Source organism: Amyelois transitella, chromosome 3 (genome assembly GCF_032362555.1).
Source record: "Amyelois transitella isolate CPQ chromosome 3, ilAmyTran1.1, whole genome shotgun sequence".
In the NCBI taxonomy this organism is placed as follows: domain Eukaryota; kingdom Metazoa; phylum Arthropoda; class Insecta; order Lepidoptera; family Pyralidae; genus Amyelois; species Amyelois transitella.
Window position 1 is genome coordinate 10,030,603 of NC_083506.1, and position 16,898 is coordinate 10,047,500.

General features: G+C 33.5%; 1 protein-coding gene across 5 annotated transcripts in view; it reads right to left on the reverse strand.

The window, feature by feature from the left end:
• Window positions 1-16,898, reverse strand: part of LOC106140135 (solute carrier family 12 member 6) — a 292,621-nt gene that overhangs the window by 32,511 nt on the left and 243,212 nt on the right. For all 5 annotated transcript variants that reach the window (XM_060948205.1, XM_060948209.1, XM_060948198.1 and 2 more), the window contains one exon: window positions 5,288-5,358. In XM_060948205.1, the coding sequence (XP_060804188.1) occupies window positions 5,288-5,358 (71 nt within the window). The remainder of the gene's footprint in view (window positions 1-5,287; window positions 5,359-16,898) is intronic.

The window sequence follows — 16,898 nt, forward strand, 5'->3', positions numbered from 1 at the left end:
AAAACTAACATTTCGCGTCAGTACGAGCCGTGCTCCGAGAGAACATTATTTATATTAGCAAGGCAGTATTTCTCGTTAATACTAAATGATTTAGGTCCATTGATATCTGAATACAGATTACACAAAATCACGCCTCTTTCTGTTTTGTGGTTCATGGCACTGTATAGAGTAGGAGTTCTTTAGCACGGATGTTACAGACATACATTTTGTTACGTCTTATTTGTCTTATATTCTACATAGAGGCATATGTCTTATATAAATAGTAAAATATATATGTAGAGTCACATGAAGGTTCTGCGTTTATGAAATTTTCATCCGAACCACGCATTACCGGGTAAGTCGCAGAAATGGCGTGTGAATTATAAAGGAGTAAGAAATGTGGTGGCGGATAACTAGAGCCGCGCAGGTGTGTTTTTACCTTTATTTTTAAGGCTTGACACATACATACTCCCATGCAAAATAAACATCGTGTTATGTCACATACTATTATTTGCCCTTCCTGCTGAACGTGGCTTATGAGTCGTTAGGAGATTGCTGACACTGCCTTCCTTGTGTTAAATGTGCTATATATTTTATGTGTACCAGCTACTTCTAAAACTGTAAACTTGAAAAATTTAGAAATTTTCTGACTATTCGACCGAGTTGCACCGACCGTGGTCACAGGATGGCTAAAAAACGGTATGTTCGTGTTAATTCAGCTAAGTTTGCATACATTAATAACCATTCAGTCTATCTCTAAATCTCGGCTAATAAGCGAAACGTGACCTTCTACTTCTTTGGGAACAAAGACTTTAAATATGTGAGTAATAATAACACTTTTAACTGTATTTGACAAAGGGATTCAAAATATGAGAGAAGTAAAAATAAGGTGGTAAGTTATCTAAAGATTTTTTATGAAATAATTTTGTCACGAAACAATAAGTCCTAAGAAGATAGTTTGCCAAAATCCTGAAAAATTTCATCACATACCACAAATTTTATTTGGGAATGCAAATATGTTATCGAGCGAAGCGGGCAGGCCGAGCCAATCGAGTAAGAAATTGGAGTGCTACGAGCGTAGGTAACGAGCTACGAATGGTCTACGGCGCGACGAAACCGCTACAGAAGAGGCTCACTGATTTGCCTGGTAGTTTATATGTAAAACCGATATTTGAGAAAATTATACCTGTGTAAGTTTGTGCGGGGAGATTAGTAGTAGCCTATGTTACTTCTGAAGGTTTTGTCTCTGTGTCAAATATCATGAAAGTCGGTTTTTTTGTTTATTCGTTACAAAAAATATATGGATTCAAATTTTATCGTGATAAGTAAATTAGGAAAACCTTTCTGTTACTTGCAGATTAGGTTCAAAATTTTATTAATTTAAGACCAACTAAAATATGTATAGGAAAAAATAAATTTTATTATATATACTTTTTTCATTTTAACTAAGTCATCTGACACTAAACGTTGGCTTACTAAACTTAGGATTCTCTGAACCAGCTTCTATCCGAAGACACGCAATCGGATGTCTATGTCTACGATGCTACGAGAGCGCTACGACATTGCTACGAAAGCGCTACGACGGGTCTACGAATAGTCTATGTAGCAGTAGTAATACGTTCCTAACCCAATTTCAATAAGGCGCTCAATTTATTCCGTTTCCTCACGGAATACCATTTAATCCCGGGCTTAAATTGCAGCGCCTCGGTTATTTCTAGCATGTTCGATTTAGAAGCACGAATTTAAATCAGACTCGTGTTTCTTAGGAAAAGTACGAATTGGGTTGTGAACTTAGTGTGTTGATACCGTGCTAAAACAACAGCGAGACAAGTCAATACACGGAAATAACTATAAACATTTGTAAGAAAATCTACAGAATAAAGGCATAGTCAATTTACTTATGGTTGTAGGGGATACCAAATAACACGAATTCTATTTATAAATAATACAGGTATTAAACGCGCACGTAACGTGTCTTTATTTTATCTCGGACGTTTCGAATTATGTTACAATGATCTGTGGTCACCGAGCGATTGAAAACCAGCTACTATTGTCACATGATTCGAAACGTGCGAGATTAAATTAAGGTACGTTACGTGCGCGTTTAATATGCATAAAAATATTTAGGAAACATTTGCATGACATACATACATAAAAGCGTATAATATAAAAATTCATATTAGCGGTATTACGGCATAAAATAAGCTATAAAATAAACTTAAGCTATAATTCCCCGCTGACTTTTACGGCACTCCCGAAACTGTTTACTGAGTAAACATAAAATAAGTATAATGTAATAAATTCGCTGGACAGCGGGAGTGCTTTGTTTGCGTCGTGGCCCATTTTCTGAATATTTTTGTTGTTAAACAATATAAATTTGTAACAGTGAAGAAATTGCTTATCGCAATTTTTTCGAAAGGAGCGTTTTCAGCTTCCGAATCACGATTTCGGTACTTGATTTTTACTTATATTTAGTCTCGTATTATTTAATAATACGTAGGTGTCGCGAATTTATGCCTCGGCGAGATATTAATAGTCAACTAATTTTGGAATCAAATTATATAACTTATATTTTATTCAGCTCATTAAATATTATTTTACATAATTATACAATAATGATTATTGTTGCAATCATACATACTAATCACGGTCTGTTTATATTTATTATTAAATAATGTGGGTCAACATTTTGCCAGTAAATTCTTATATACAACAAATAGCATGAAGTCACAAGTTTATTATACTTTGATAGTTGTGAAATCACTCTGGCGTAAAATTTTCGTAACTTAATTTATATGATTAAAAACAATAACACTTTCATCGTTTTACGCTTGCATATAAGTGACTAATTCGGGCCATGATTTTCCGGGGCAGGTTGTAAATAGTTGTATGACGAAGAGGGGTGCGGGTTAGGGGTCGCGGGGCTAATCTGCGGGATTACAGCGTGGACCCGGGATGTAACAACAACCTTGCAAATTGTCTCTCTTCTTAAAATAATGATATGATATGATATAATAGCTGATTTTGTTTAGTTAGGTTAGTTGTATGAATGCCATTTTTTTGTGTTTATTTTATTTAATTTAAAAAATGGATGGATAAAAGCAAATGTATTGTTATTTTTGTTCCGTTTTTACTCGTAATTGTACATTATACGTGGGAGGAGTTGCGTACCATTAAAAAATGAGACAAACCGACAAAGAAGACCGTAAAATTTTATGAAATATGCAAGGAAAAAATAAATGCAAAAACGGAATTGAATAATAACAGTTAGACGGCGTGGGACTGCAAATATAGAGTTATGAACCCCTAACGAGCTGACGTTAGTTCGAATAAACGCTGGCGGCGCTCGCCTTAACGAGCGGGCTGCATTGTGGCTATTCTGTTTGCTGGAACTTTTAAAAGGACAATGGCAAATTTTAATACTATTATTGAGATAAATTCACATTTTTATTTATACTAAATAAACTCAAGAACAGGAGCCAATTTAACGAAATTAAGTATAGAGATATGGTACTATCTCTCTGCCGATAAATTTTAAGAGACGTCCTTTCCAAAACGAACAGAGAAACATTAACTCATGACATTAATATAAACGCTATTGAAACAAAAGAGAATAATACGAACTCATTAAACAGTAACGCTGAATTAAAGTTGAAAGCGCGGAATGGCATTATCTGCATTTCATGCAGATATCTCATTTGCATAATTAAAACAGTCGGGGTTTAACACTGCTAACATAGCGGACTACTTGTTGGGACTTGTGTTGGAATAACTGATTTGTTCTATTTGTTATACGCGTGTCGCCATTAATTTGCTCTAAACCGAGATGTGTGACACGTATTTAAGCAGATAAATAATTATTTTATCTACAGTGTAATAAAGTTTCAAGTAATTTTTAGTTACGAGCATAGTAAATTTAAACAAAAATAATTTATCAATAATACAGGTATTAAACGCGCGCGTAACGTGCCTTTATTTTATTTTGAACGTTTCGAGTCATGTTGCAATGATTCGTGGTCACCGAGGACTGAGATAATTACGTTTCCTTTAATTGATAAATAATAAAATGTAATGAAAATAAAGTTTAAAATCAGTTTAAACAAATACGCCTGTAATTTCCAGCAATAATAAATTTACTAAGCTTGTAAAAATAATAATGTTATTGATTACTGTTTCTAGGCCACTATTATCACTATTCTGTTTTAAATGTCGAATGCAAATAGTGAGTATCTATAAAAGATTAAAAGGAGAATTTTTCTCAAAAATTCCTGTTGGAATTCGGGACGATCACTACCACCCAATGAAAGATTTGTAAATTTGCTAAAAAAACAAGATGTTTTAACCAAATGTTAAAGTAAGTTTTTTAAAAACCAAATTCCAAAAAGTACCTACCTAAGTTGTATGCTTATCTGTTGATGTAAATCATGTGGTATGTGGCATTCTATTGGCAGTTACCAGGCCCACAGCTGCACCAATCGAGCAAAACCGCAGTCTCGTTATGCCTTTGCTACTAATTGAAGTGGATTTTCATTGATACTTCTACTTTAATTCCTCTTGAAACTCTTTGTTAATTAACATGTTCGTATAAAATGAAGAACAGTTAACAGTTTAGTTGGTAATAGGAAAAAAGGTGGCAAGGCATTTGATAATGCTAAAACTATTTGATTTTTATTTATCATAACGACAGTAACTACTCGTATTAATACTAAAACAAAGCTTAATATTTATATCTTTTGACTTTTAACAACTTGTGAAGCGGCATTAAACTTAGTTTATTCGTCGTCAACCAATACATATTGTCAAACCAAAAGATGTGACAATATTAAGTGATGTTCTAAATGTCCCATAATAATGAATAATAATTTCTAGTTTCTTTGAAAGTCAATAACAAAACTAAGGTCCAATTTTTGTCGCGAATGGAGTTTGTTTATAAAACGTCACTTCGACCTCAATTTACCAGGCAGTCTGGAAAGGCATCAGATTTTTAGCTTCAGTGCTCTCAGCTGCAGTAACCTAAGTATAAACTTTCCAACATTGGAACTTGCAGTTTAAAACCTCCACAGTTTTGAACTGTTTCAATCCAATTTTTACTTTTCTTTATTAAACTTCTTTAGAACAGAGGGTACCGTTCGTGAATTTTTTTAAGTTTTTGTAGATTGCTTTTATAACTTTTCTGTTTTCTTTCGAAATGTCTATTTCCTCGTTTTATTCATAATATCGTTCAAGTGCATTTTACATTTGTGTTGACAATGATATACTACACGGAAGAAAAAATATATTTTCCAGCGTTATAATTACAGTTACTTACATGATACAGGTACAGATTGGTGTCGCACCCTTTGTCCTTCTGCGCAGGCAGGCCATGCTCGTCCGTGTCTCCTGGAACAATCAGGTAAATCATATTAATACCAAACAGTTCATATTAAATTCAAAACATATTTTCAAAAATAAATTGCTTCGTGGTTCCCGTGGAAAAAAGAATAGGACCATTATATCTCTTTCCCATTGATGTCGAAAAGACGACTAAGGAGTATGCTTATATACTTGGGATTTTTCATTTGGCGATAGGCTAGCAACGTGTCATTATTTCAATCCCTATTCTATCATTAAGCCAAACATCAGCTGTTTGGCTAAATGATAGCCCACATGCTCAATCAGTCATTTCAAGACTGTTGGCTCTGTCTTCTCCGAAAGGGTTATAGAAGTGAGTATTGTGTATGTATGTAAAACATAAAATCGAGTAAAAATTAGATGATAATTATTATAACTTATGAACTTATTAATTGAAGATATCATTAATAATATAGGAGGTTATTAGCACTTTGTTTAAATTAATATGTACATAAAATTTTCGTGTTTGTGTTTTATTTATATAATCATACTGAAAATAAAATACGCAGATAAATGTAGAAATATATTAACATTATTGAATGATGTGTACTTCCAAAGTAAAAGAGAACGCATTCAACTTTTTGTATTTTAAGATCTGAATTAATGTCTTTGTTTGTGTGTCCGTCAAAGTATATTTGACTGGTTTAAAAAGCTTACAAGAAATTAATGCCATCATTGCTACTATACCTATAAGCTGAGCACAGGTATATGAACAGTGGATATGATAGTATCCAACAAAACAGAATTAATTTATTGACGTCAACATTTGGAAAATTTAAGCCTGATATTAATTCATTTTCGTCCTTGCTTTTCATAAATTCATAATTAACAAGCGGCTGGTTGTTGACACTTTAATTTCAATTGTCATAGAACTGCCAAGGGTCTGTATAATTTTAATATAAAAAGGTCAAAAGTCAACGGTTAACCTTTCTCCGTCTGCCTTACTTGATGTGGGAATACTTTTGCAGGTGTAATCACATTTGGTTCGTCAAAGGACCTATAAAGGTCATACTTCAAAGTATTGGGAGCTGTGTTGGCGTTTATTGAGTTGAAGAGAGATGGCTTTGAAACGAGATCCTTTATGTTTGTTCACTCTGTCGGTACACCGCACTGAAAATAAATTAAAGTTAGGTACTCATACGTGGGACACTGAATACAAAATACATAATAATGAATATAAATGTGCAATTACTAATAATAGTTGACAATACGTGTAAGTTAAGCCGTGTGGTATTCGGCACTTTAGAATACAACTACTCCTTATCTTTCCCATGCATGTCGTAAAAGGCGACTAAGGGATAGACTTATAAACTTGGGATTCTACTTGTAGGCGATGGGTTAGCAACCAGTCACAATTTGAATCTCAATTCCATTCTAAAGCCATACAGCTGAATGTGGCCTTTCAGTCTTTTCAAGACCGTTGGCTCTGCCTACCCCGCAAGGGATATAAACGTAGTGTTACACGTATAAGTTATTACACACATTCAATGGAGCGGATATTACCCGACAGCCGTGAAACAATAATACCCTCTTTATTTGCTGCTTAAGAAAGGAGCTTACACTACGTGAGAAGATTATCGCGTAATCAATTACTTTGTCAGAGTAGTTTGATCGGTGCAAATAAAGCGTTTGTCTATTTGCTAGCAGCTTCATTTAACCTTATTTTAATATGTTAGTTAAACCAATTTCAATTAAGTAACAGTTAGAAATAAGTTGAGGTACTTATCAAGTACGCTTACAAAAATTTTGAACGACGAAATCATAATGACTATCAAAATTTAATTGTTAACGTTTGACAGCCAATAGAAAAGTAAGTTATTATTGATTAGATTAAGGGATGTAGGTACTAGTATAATTAATAATCGTTTTTTCAATACCTTTAGAATAATTCTTATTATTAAGAGTTATAATGAAATTTATCAATCTCAAGATCTCTCCACGACTGGTACATTTATCATAAGTATATAAAAACGTATCGAATTTTATACTAGCTCTTATCTGCCGCGCTATTTGTTATCCCTTTCTAATGCTCCCGACATCTTTTTCTACTCCAATTGAAAATTCTCTGTTACTACTTACTCAAATAACGAAAATCAAATTTTTTTAATCAAAAGTTTGAAAATGGATGAAGCGAAAGAAGTATGTGGAGATTGTGGCAAATGGAAAGACGTAGTCTATGCTTTCCCCCCGGAAAGGAAGCGTGATTTCCATCTTATTGAATGGAAAAATTATGTTTCCGCTTCAGTTAAATAGGGAACAATTCTATTCTGTTTCTAGATAAATAATATTGTATACAGGTAGCGTGTGAAAGTTAAATTGAAAATGCTGATAACTCGCGGTGTATACCGACTAAAATGAGAGACCTACATCGCTGACTCAATGTCCAATTAATTTGGCGGCGTGTGAACCTATCTGAGTAGTATTAAAATATTAATTGGTTTCGATTGTGGCGTTGTGTAACCGGTTTTAGCAGATTGGCTGCCGCTGCCCGCCGCTTTGTATTCAGCTGAATCAGATTAAATTAATATTGGGTTTAACGGATGCATTCCCATCAGATACGTGTCCGCTTTTGTTCAGTATTGAATTTTGTTTCAAATTCAAAAGCTTTTATTGAATGGGTTCTGTTCATAATACAATCCAGTTAAAATAATACTAAATTCATATTTGCATACAGGAAAATACATGAGTAACCTAAACTTAAAATTGAATATCTTGGTAATTGTGGTGTGATCACAAATTTGCAGTACGAATACAAATGGCAATTCCAAAAAAGATTAATTAAAAACACAATAAGCATTCGGGGCATTGCAAGGATTTAAAAAGAGAAATCATAATAAAAGCCGTTGGTCCCCGGCACAAACCAACATTTATTTTCTCAATATGCAATCCCGCCGGTGCACGTTCCATTTTCCCCGGGCAGCGGCCAGCAATTATTGAAACTTTTTCAACCATTTTATTTTCCCCCACAATAGACTCGTAATTGTAACGTTCCCATTTCGATCTCCACTTGTTCGGATAACTGGAGGCATCTACGGTTTCGAATATAGCTCTTCGTGAATGAGTCTCCTTTTTTATTAATCTGTAATTCAATAATATTTTTGCGTTTCGTTCCGTACGAAAGAACGCGATATTACATTTCAAATGTAATTCGTTTGGCATTATCATTTTTCTTGTTAAAAACATTAAGAAGAAGTTGTGTCTGGAAGCCGCGTTCAAGCAGACGTAGTGATTGATCGATTCGATTTTAAACACGATACTTAAACCTTATTAATGGCTTTCTTAATTTACTTAATGTAGGTTCTACGTAAATCAATCAATTACTTTTTAATACAATTTAGGTAGTATATTTATCAATATGAATTATCTTTTAAGAGAAAAATCAAGGATTGCTATTTTTATGAGATTGTTTACGAAACTTGCGTTGTTTTTTTTTCACTGTAATTGCATATTAATTAATATAATTTAAATATCTTTAATAATTAACGTTACCATTGCATCATATTTATAATTTTATAACATCATAAAGTTCCAGTTGCTCGATGTTACATTCTTCGTATATTTCATTTTCAATACAACGAAGTACTCGGTAGCAGCCATATTAGTGTGATAGTGATTGAACTAGTCTTGGTTTTATTTACGCAATACCCATAAAGGGCTTCTCGGATATTCAGATTAATTCTGTTAGACGACAGATTATTGATTCGGAACTTGTATTTCACCAATATGTATGCAAAATTTCATGAAATTTTTTGTCGTGAAAGACGCACGAACAAACATACAAATACTTTTGTAATATTAGTATAGATATATATGTATTTTCGTACTCACAAAGCAAACATTAAGAAGAAAGTCCTTTGCCTTATTTAATTAGGACTTCTAGTACATGCATAAAATCATGGGATGGGCGTCTATGTACGTACGTAAAGTACAATGTCAAATGTCCGATGTTGTTGGGGTACTGCGAGAACGTAACATAAGTTTTGTAATCCAATTGGCCACAATAGTCCAGTGTGTGCTAGTTTAGGTCTTGTTAGGGGACTCAATGGCTGAAATGTCAAATAAATTAAAGACGTTGTGTCATATCTAAGTATCTTCTGAATTGTGAAGGAAATTTAACCTTACTTTATATATAAACTAGAGTACGCCCGCAGCAGACTCGGCGGTTTGGGTTGTGCGTTGTCTGTCAGTCACTCACTCACACACACGGGAAGATTAACGGAAGAGATTTTTACCTATTTACATGTTATTTATAGTACTGCTTGTTATATCAATGCATAGCCCAAAAAGCTAAGTTAAGAGATGTGAAATTTGGAACGTTGGTTCGTTTCTAGGAACACGACCAATGCCCCAACATGTAGAGTGACGAAGCTGCACGGCCGTACCATCCTTTTCTTTATGAATATTGGTTAACTCTTTTTCAAAATTTATTTATTTTGTTACTTTTTGTAACGCTCCGTCTTTTATTTTTGACCTTAGGTTAATGGTCAGCAGGCTCGAGGTATAAGAGCGACCTTTTACGCATCACAAATTTTACCCGTCGTCCGGAAAAGAAGTACAGTGTACGACAAAATATACTTTCAAATTTAAACTTTATCCTATGAACATAAGAACTAACCTTGATCAATATATTTTGGTACGAATTTTCGCTCTCAGAGGAATTAACTTAAAACGAAAAACACATATCTGATTTTACAAGTGACACGGACCTACGTTATGTTATTTTTGGGTTGAAAATATTTGAGTTGGATACAAAAACGGGTAGACTTACACATTGATTTTGAAAAGAACTCCATATGCAAGTGTGAATCATGTAAATACTTTTTAAAATCCCATTAGAGGTAGTGAATTGAGTTTTAAGATCATATTATTGGTAAGAAAAGTTTTTGTTAAGCTATGTATTAAAGAAGTTATATTTAAATATTTTTGAGCCGTTTAATTTAAAGAAATATGATAACATTTCCCTTAGCCAGTTTTATCCGTGAAGGTCGTTTTCCTCCATACCTTCACAGCTTTATGCCAGATTGCAGTTAGCTATAAAGCCGACGTTCACTCATGGTACCACGACGTCAGTTGTTGAGGACCACGGGCTCAGGCTTTTTAATGCAGCATAAGTTATTCCATAGTATATGACATGTGCTGTGAAAAGATTTGGAAAATTTTAACGGCCTCTTGCCTGCCTCACTCAAACCTGCCTGCCTCGATGCTTTGATTCAATGACGTCTTTATCCCATACGACGTAAAGAGAGCCACCAGTCTCACCTAGGCTGAAGGTTCACGTTCAGCTTCAATCGGTTGGAATTAAAGTTTCAAATAATGATAGCGGTTGCAAGACCATCGCCTAAAATAAGAATTTGGAATTCTTATTTATTGAAAAAATACATAAAATATATATAGCCTGGCAACCATTTTCGTCAAACGGCTATCTCGAGCCGAGGCCAGCGAGTTTCAGTTCAAGTTTGTTCAGAAACTATTAACTTGGCCATTTATCTTTCATCTACCTTCCAGCTACGAACGTAATACACTCAGCGATATTCATGAACTTCGAGAAATAGCTACGTGATGATATGTAAGTAATTATGGAAATTGTTGACATGCGGCAGAATCTTTAGGCGGTTTAAATTATTTTGCTGATTTTAATACGATTTTAACGTTGTGTTTACTATTGTAAAATTTTAATAATTCGCTTTAAAGAATGATAATTTAATAATGGGAGAAGACAAACTTCCTTGGCAAAATCAAAAAGCTAAATAAAATATAATTTGGCTTTTATTTTGATGTCTATCGCCATTTGATCAATTGAATGGTTGATTAAAATACATAAAACGCATTACTCCTGAGAAAATAAATTCATAAAACGCATTTGACTCTCATCAAGTAATAAGTATTTGGAACGATGAGGTAAAATAATATAGAAATCACAAGTTTACCTAAACTAAATATAACAAAACTCTATAAAAATTAAATGGGTTATTTATAATGATGGAATAAATGATAATTTTGAGCTCCTTAGGGACCCATTAGGAATGTCCAATTTCCTGTTCTCGAGGCACGTTTTAGCCATAACAATCTATACTATTGCTTACAAGATATCAAGTAGGTAAAAACAAACGCTTTTGTTTATTCAGAACAACAATATCAGCTCGTGAATATTCAAAAGCAAATTTTGTATTATAATGAAAATTATAATATAAATATATTTAAAAATGTGTCGTTTGCCAGCGCTTATGTTTACGCTTTGAAGAACGATAAATGTGAAATGATGGGAGAAGACAAATTTCTTCCATGGCAAAATCAAAAGGTGAATAAAATGTAATTTGGCATTTATTTTCATGTCTGTCTCATCGTCTTTTTCGTAAATGTCGAAGCGGTGGAACATTTGCGCACAAGTTATAGTACTATTTACAACCTTTCTTGAGTTTGAAATTAATTTTAGTGTTAACTGCTGGGTTGAAAGTTGGCTAAGTAAACGTTAAGAGGCCATTATGTCGAGTTTGCCTCTTCGGGGCCGACTTTAGCAGCTACCATTACGCAGAGTTAACCCCGGTTATAACTCTTAGATAAAACTTTAAATTTTTATAGGCTACATGTTCCTTGGTATTTAAAAGAAGATTTAACCTTTTTTCCAATATAGGAGTTATAAGTGACCTACGTTGCCTTCCGACTGACACGCACAACAGTGACTGAAGCTGGAGGCAGGAATTAATAATTTTTAAAATAAAGAATTTAGATAATTTATTTTTAAAGATTTTTATTGAAAAGATGTTACAAATCTAAGTGGCCACTCCAAAAGAATAGAATTTCCTGATGTTAAATCTGATAATTATATAAAGAATTTATTTATTATTAGCTAAGCTTCCAATTTTAGTCAAACATTATATCTGTGAGGTAAACTTTCAATTTCAATGCTTTCAATTTCTAAATTAAGGTTAAGGTCACTAAGTATTATATTTACCAACATTTCAATTTTGTTTCGGTTTCGTCTAGTTATTCATCAAACATATTTTTATCTTCGCAACAAATAACATAGTTCGGAATATTTATGTCTTTATACGGCTCAGATAAAAGAATAGCTGGACAAATATATTTTAGGTAAATTCGGTCGTCCCGATAACTTTTATTGATGACAGTTCCCGAGGGTTCTTCGGGACCCTGGCGCTCTGCCAGAAGGGCATGTTGTTTTATAAATAACGATACAGCTGTCAAGCTTCCTATATTTGACATAACTCAGAAATGTATAACGTTATTTATGGAATTGTATCTAAATATGTCTATACTAGCTGTTGCCTGTGACTTCGTCCATCTTAAATCTCTATAAATTTGAACTTGTTGTTTTATTCTAATATCTAAGCTTCATATATTAGTGTAAGTTTCATAAAAATACGTTTAGTAGTTTTTGCGCAAAAGAGTCAGAACAGACACACATCTACACATCCTTAAAAACTTTTACATTTATAATATTATTAGGACATTTTTGTAAAATATTTTCATTAAGAGAAGTGCCGTGGCTTGCTTGTATAATGTTCACAATGTGTTGTCATGACCTCCATACTTAATTAATAAAGACATAAATAGAACATGGAAACCTACATGGATTATAATTTAACAAAAACATGTATATTCCCACTTGTTACATGGCACAACTCAATGGGACTAGTGGGGTAGATGGAAAATTTTCACAATAAGTCATGAATGTGTATGTTTTCACGACTCCATGCGATATATTAATGTTTGCTTTTTCAATAAATTGCTGTATTATAGATACACTTACTTATACGGGCAATATTTATACTTACTCGCGTCTTCCAAAATGGCACTAACGATTTCGTTGAAATTTTAATTTAGGTGCCAATGGGGAAGAAAATATCTAGTTCTAATATCTAGGTAACATGGTTGGGAAAATTCGTTTCACCCAAAATAATTTTCTCACATAATGGCGCGAAACTATAGGCGATCGTTCATTATGTTGTCGGAGTTACCTGGTATCCAGCAACACATAGATTTATTTTTGACTTTTTTGGTTTTTTTGACGTACACCAACCACCGCTCGGTCAACCAGTTACTTGTATATAAAATAAAATGGTCCTCCGCATCTATCTGTTTCTAAACCATCGATTAACTGACATTTAGTCAGGTGGCTTTATAAATACAAAACATTCTTCAAAGGACACCGTGCGAAGTCGGTACAAGTTGTGCTATATTCATTAACCAATATCCTTTAAATAAACAATCTTGTCTTCAGTGATCAGTACTAGAGATGGGAATTACCGTAATCCCGGGATCCAAGAATCCGTAATCCCTCATGTCGCAAGCAAGCGAGTACATTTAACTTTGTCATGAGTTACCGCAGCGCTGACAGCCTCTGAAACCAGGCTGACTCTCATCCCAAACTGACAATTGTGGCGTAACTTTATCCAACTGCCACAGAAAACTTCACTTAAAATTTGTGTAGCATTAAGCCTTTTAGCGGGGCTTCGACTTGTGCCTATTAGCCCTGTCTATTATAAGGATTTATGTGTGTCACCTTAAATGTATTTAAATAGTAAGTTGTCTATTTAACTTGTGTGCTCAAATTTTTAGCTACTTATCATCTACGTCAATATACCAGCAAAGTCTGGCCAAACAACAAGCTTTTATCCCTTGTACTAACTAACAAGGACATTTCTAATTAAAACTTCCCTCTAGTTAACAAACCTAACAGAGTTTTGTCCCGAAACTTTTTTACCGGAACTAAATAGACTAACTTCGTCTTTATTGGTCAGAAGTTTGTGAATTTTTCGGACAGCCTACTAAAGTTGATGATATAAGTTATTGCGCAAAATAAAAATAGGCTAACACAAGTTGGCGATAGGCCGACTCGGGCGATTGAAATATGTGAGTGGAGTCGGAGCCATTCTGTGACGGTTGGAAAAAGTAGGCAGCGAGAGAGGTATATTAAAGATTTGCTTATTAACTTTAAGGATTATTTACATAATACAAACAGTCTTTCTAGATATTAATACTAACCTATGTAGGAAATTTTAACATTCATAATTTGTAAAGTACAATAGGCGGATTTTGTTAATGAATGCTAGTAGCATTATTTAACAGTCAATTATGTAGTTTTAAGCAATGTACTTTTCGTATAATATCAACTTCACATGAAAATTATTTCTATTTTATTAATCTCACCTCACATTATTTTCGGAGAAAAAATCCCAATGTCTCGGTCACTTGTGTCGTAGTCGTGGCACAGTCGAATAAATTTATTTGCTTGGTATATGAGGGACGAATTTGGGGGATTACCATAATTCACCCTAAGTCTGAGGCGTTTTGCGTAATAGGATCAATATATATTTTTGTTACGCGACATTTAATAGATTTTTTTATTTATATTCAGGTTGTTGCTATTAATGTAGATTACTTGCATGTTATATAGCAGGTTTTGGTACCGTTTGTCGTTTGTCTTAGACTTGAATCGGATATAATTAAAAAGTGAGAGAGAGTAGGCAGTATAAACTGATTAAAATCCACTCTATAAAAAAAATTTGAATTTGTAAACGAAATTGAAAATAAATATTTAATAAGAATCAGCTGCATTACTTAATCGAAAATTTGATCGAATACAAATAGTGGCAGATTGTTGGTACATCATAGAAAAGGATGAAACTGAAAATACTAACAAATACTGCAAACGGACTGCTGAAATAATTGGGATAAGGTGATTGTAAGTGTAATTGGGATAAGTGAAAGGAGAGCACAGTGAGATTTAAATTAGTGACAGTCTGATTCTCATTAACCAAACAAAATATAAGCACGGGCTCAGTCCGTACCATTAGTTAGCTGTAAAATAATAAACCAATGGCGACTAGTTTCTAAATGAAGCTTAATTAAAAAAATAATGCGGTCTTACTATTTGTGTAATAGATAAAAGAAATACGTATTTTGATTATTTATTAGCCAACAATTCTTGTAAAAATACTTTTATAATTAGAATTGTAATTCATAAAGAATTCACAACAAACAAAAGAATTTAAAAAAAAGGACAGACGATTATCGAGATGGTCATAAAATTGCAGTTAGGGATTGAATGAAAAAGGAAAAATTTATGGGATTACCGCCGCACTGCGGGACAGCAGTATGCAATGTGTATTTACGAGTGCAATAGAGGCTTAGGGTACATGAATGTGACGTAAGTTTCAAGCTTCTAGTGAAACCTAATAACTGTCATTTTTGCCACGTTGGCTGGTATTGATAGTGTTCATGATTACCCTATGATTTTCGAAAGCGCTCTCGATAAAACTATGGGGAAATAAGAATTTTCGTATGGAAGAGGTATTTCAAACTGTAAAGTTTTCAAAATATCTTCAAGCTGAACCTAAACCCAATCCCAGCATAACGACTGATGGAGCAAATGGGTAAGAGATCTCTTTTTAAAGAGAGAAACATAACCTTTTTTATCGATAATATATTTTTTCTTGTAATTGAAAATTACCATTTCCAAACAAAGGACGAAGTATTAATTTCTTACAATGTCGTATCATAACCATTATCACATCTAATAAAAGAATCGATTCAAAAACTGTTATTTGACGTACTGTCATACAGTTAATTTTACTGCGAAATGGAGATATATGACAGTTTGATTACAAATGTCAATACATTTATTACAGATGATGGATTCTTAATTTACAGCGAAATTATTATGTGCGTCGCTTGAGGCAGTCGGGAAATTATTTCCGTCGATCTAAATAGAGTTGCTTGTAGGCGTGCCCTCATTAGGAACCGAGTTTCAGGGTTGATTAACATTCGTGCCACGGGAGGTCCGGCGCAGAAATATCAAAACTTTCTGCCAATCATTTCGGATTGCTAGCTTTATGTATGTTTAAGTGGAGTTTATATGAAAGATATTCCTTTTTATCAACTTAAAAAAAATTTATCCAAAAAATATTTCGTTTATCGACAATAATATTTTGCAAAGAGGATATGAATTTTGTGAATTGTCAATTTTAAAAATTCCACTCAGAGTTCATTTTCTTGACACGTCTATCGTCTAGATTTATTTCATTAAAGTAAATGAATAAGATAAAAATACCAACTATTTTCTTTTGTTTATTGAGATTTTGATAATTTCAAGTTTTTTTGAAGTGAGATAATCTAAATGACTCTAAGTGAAACTCATTTTGCTCACACGATATTATACCTATTTTATGCTATGAAGTTTATACTGATTTTTAATTATCATAAAATCACATGGTATTAATGTAATGCGAAGCAATTTATTTTAGAACGCGCTTATTAAACTTGATACATAGAAAGTCTAGGTGGAGTTGGGCTTATCAAATCATGTCTAAGCAAATAGGTAGTTATAGTTCCAAGAAGTAACTTTGTCACGTCCGCGCCGTAATCATATAGCATTGGGCAAGATTCTGAGCAAGTCGTGTCCGATGACTACTTGTTTTGTCTCACATCAGAAGTTCTCTTTACTCGAAATGTCGCGATTGTGCTTTGCAAAGTAAGAACAACTATTTTTTATTAAGTACATATTCTAC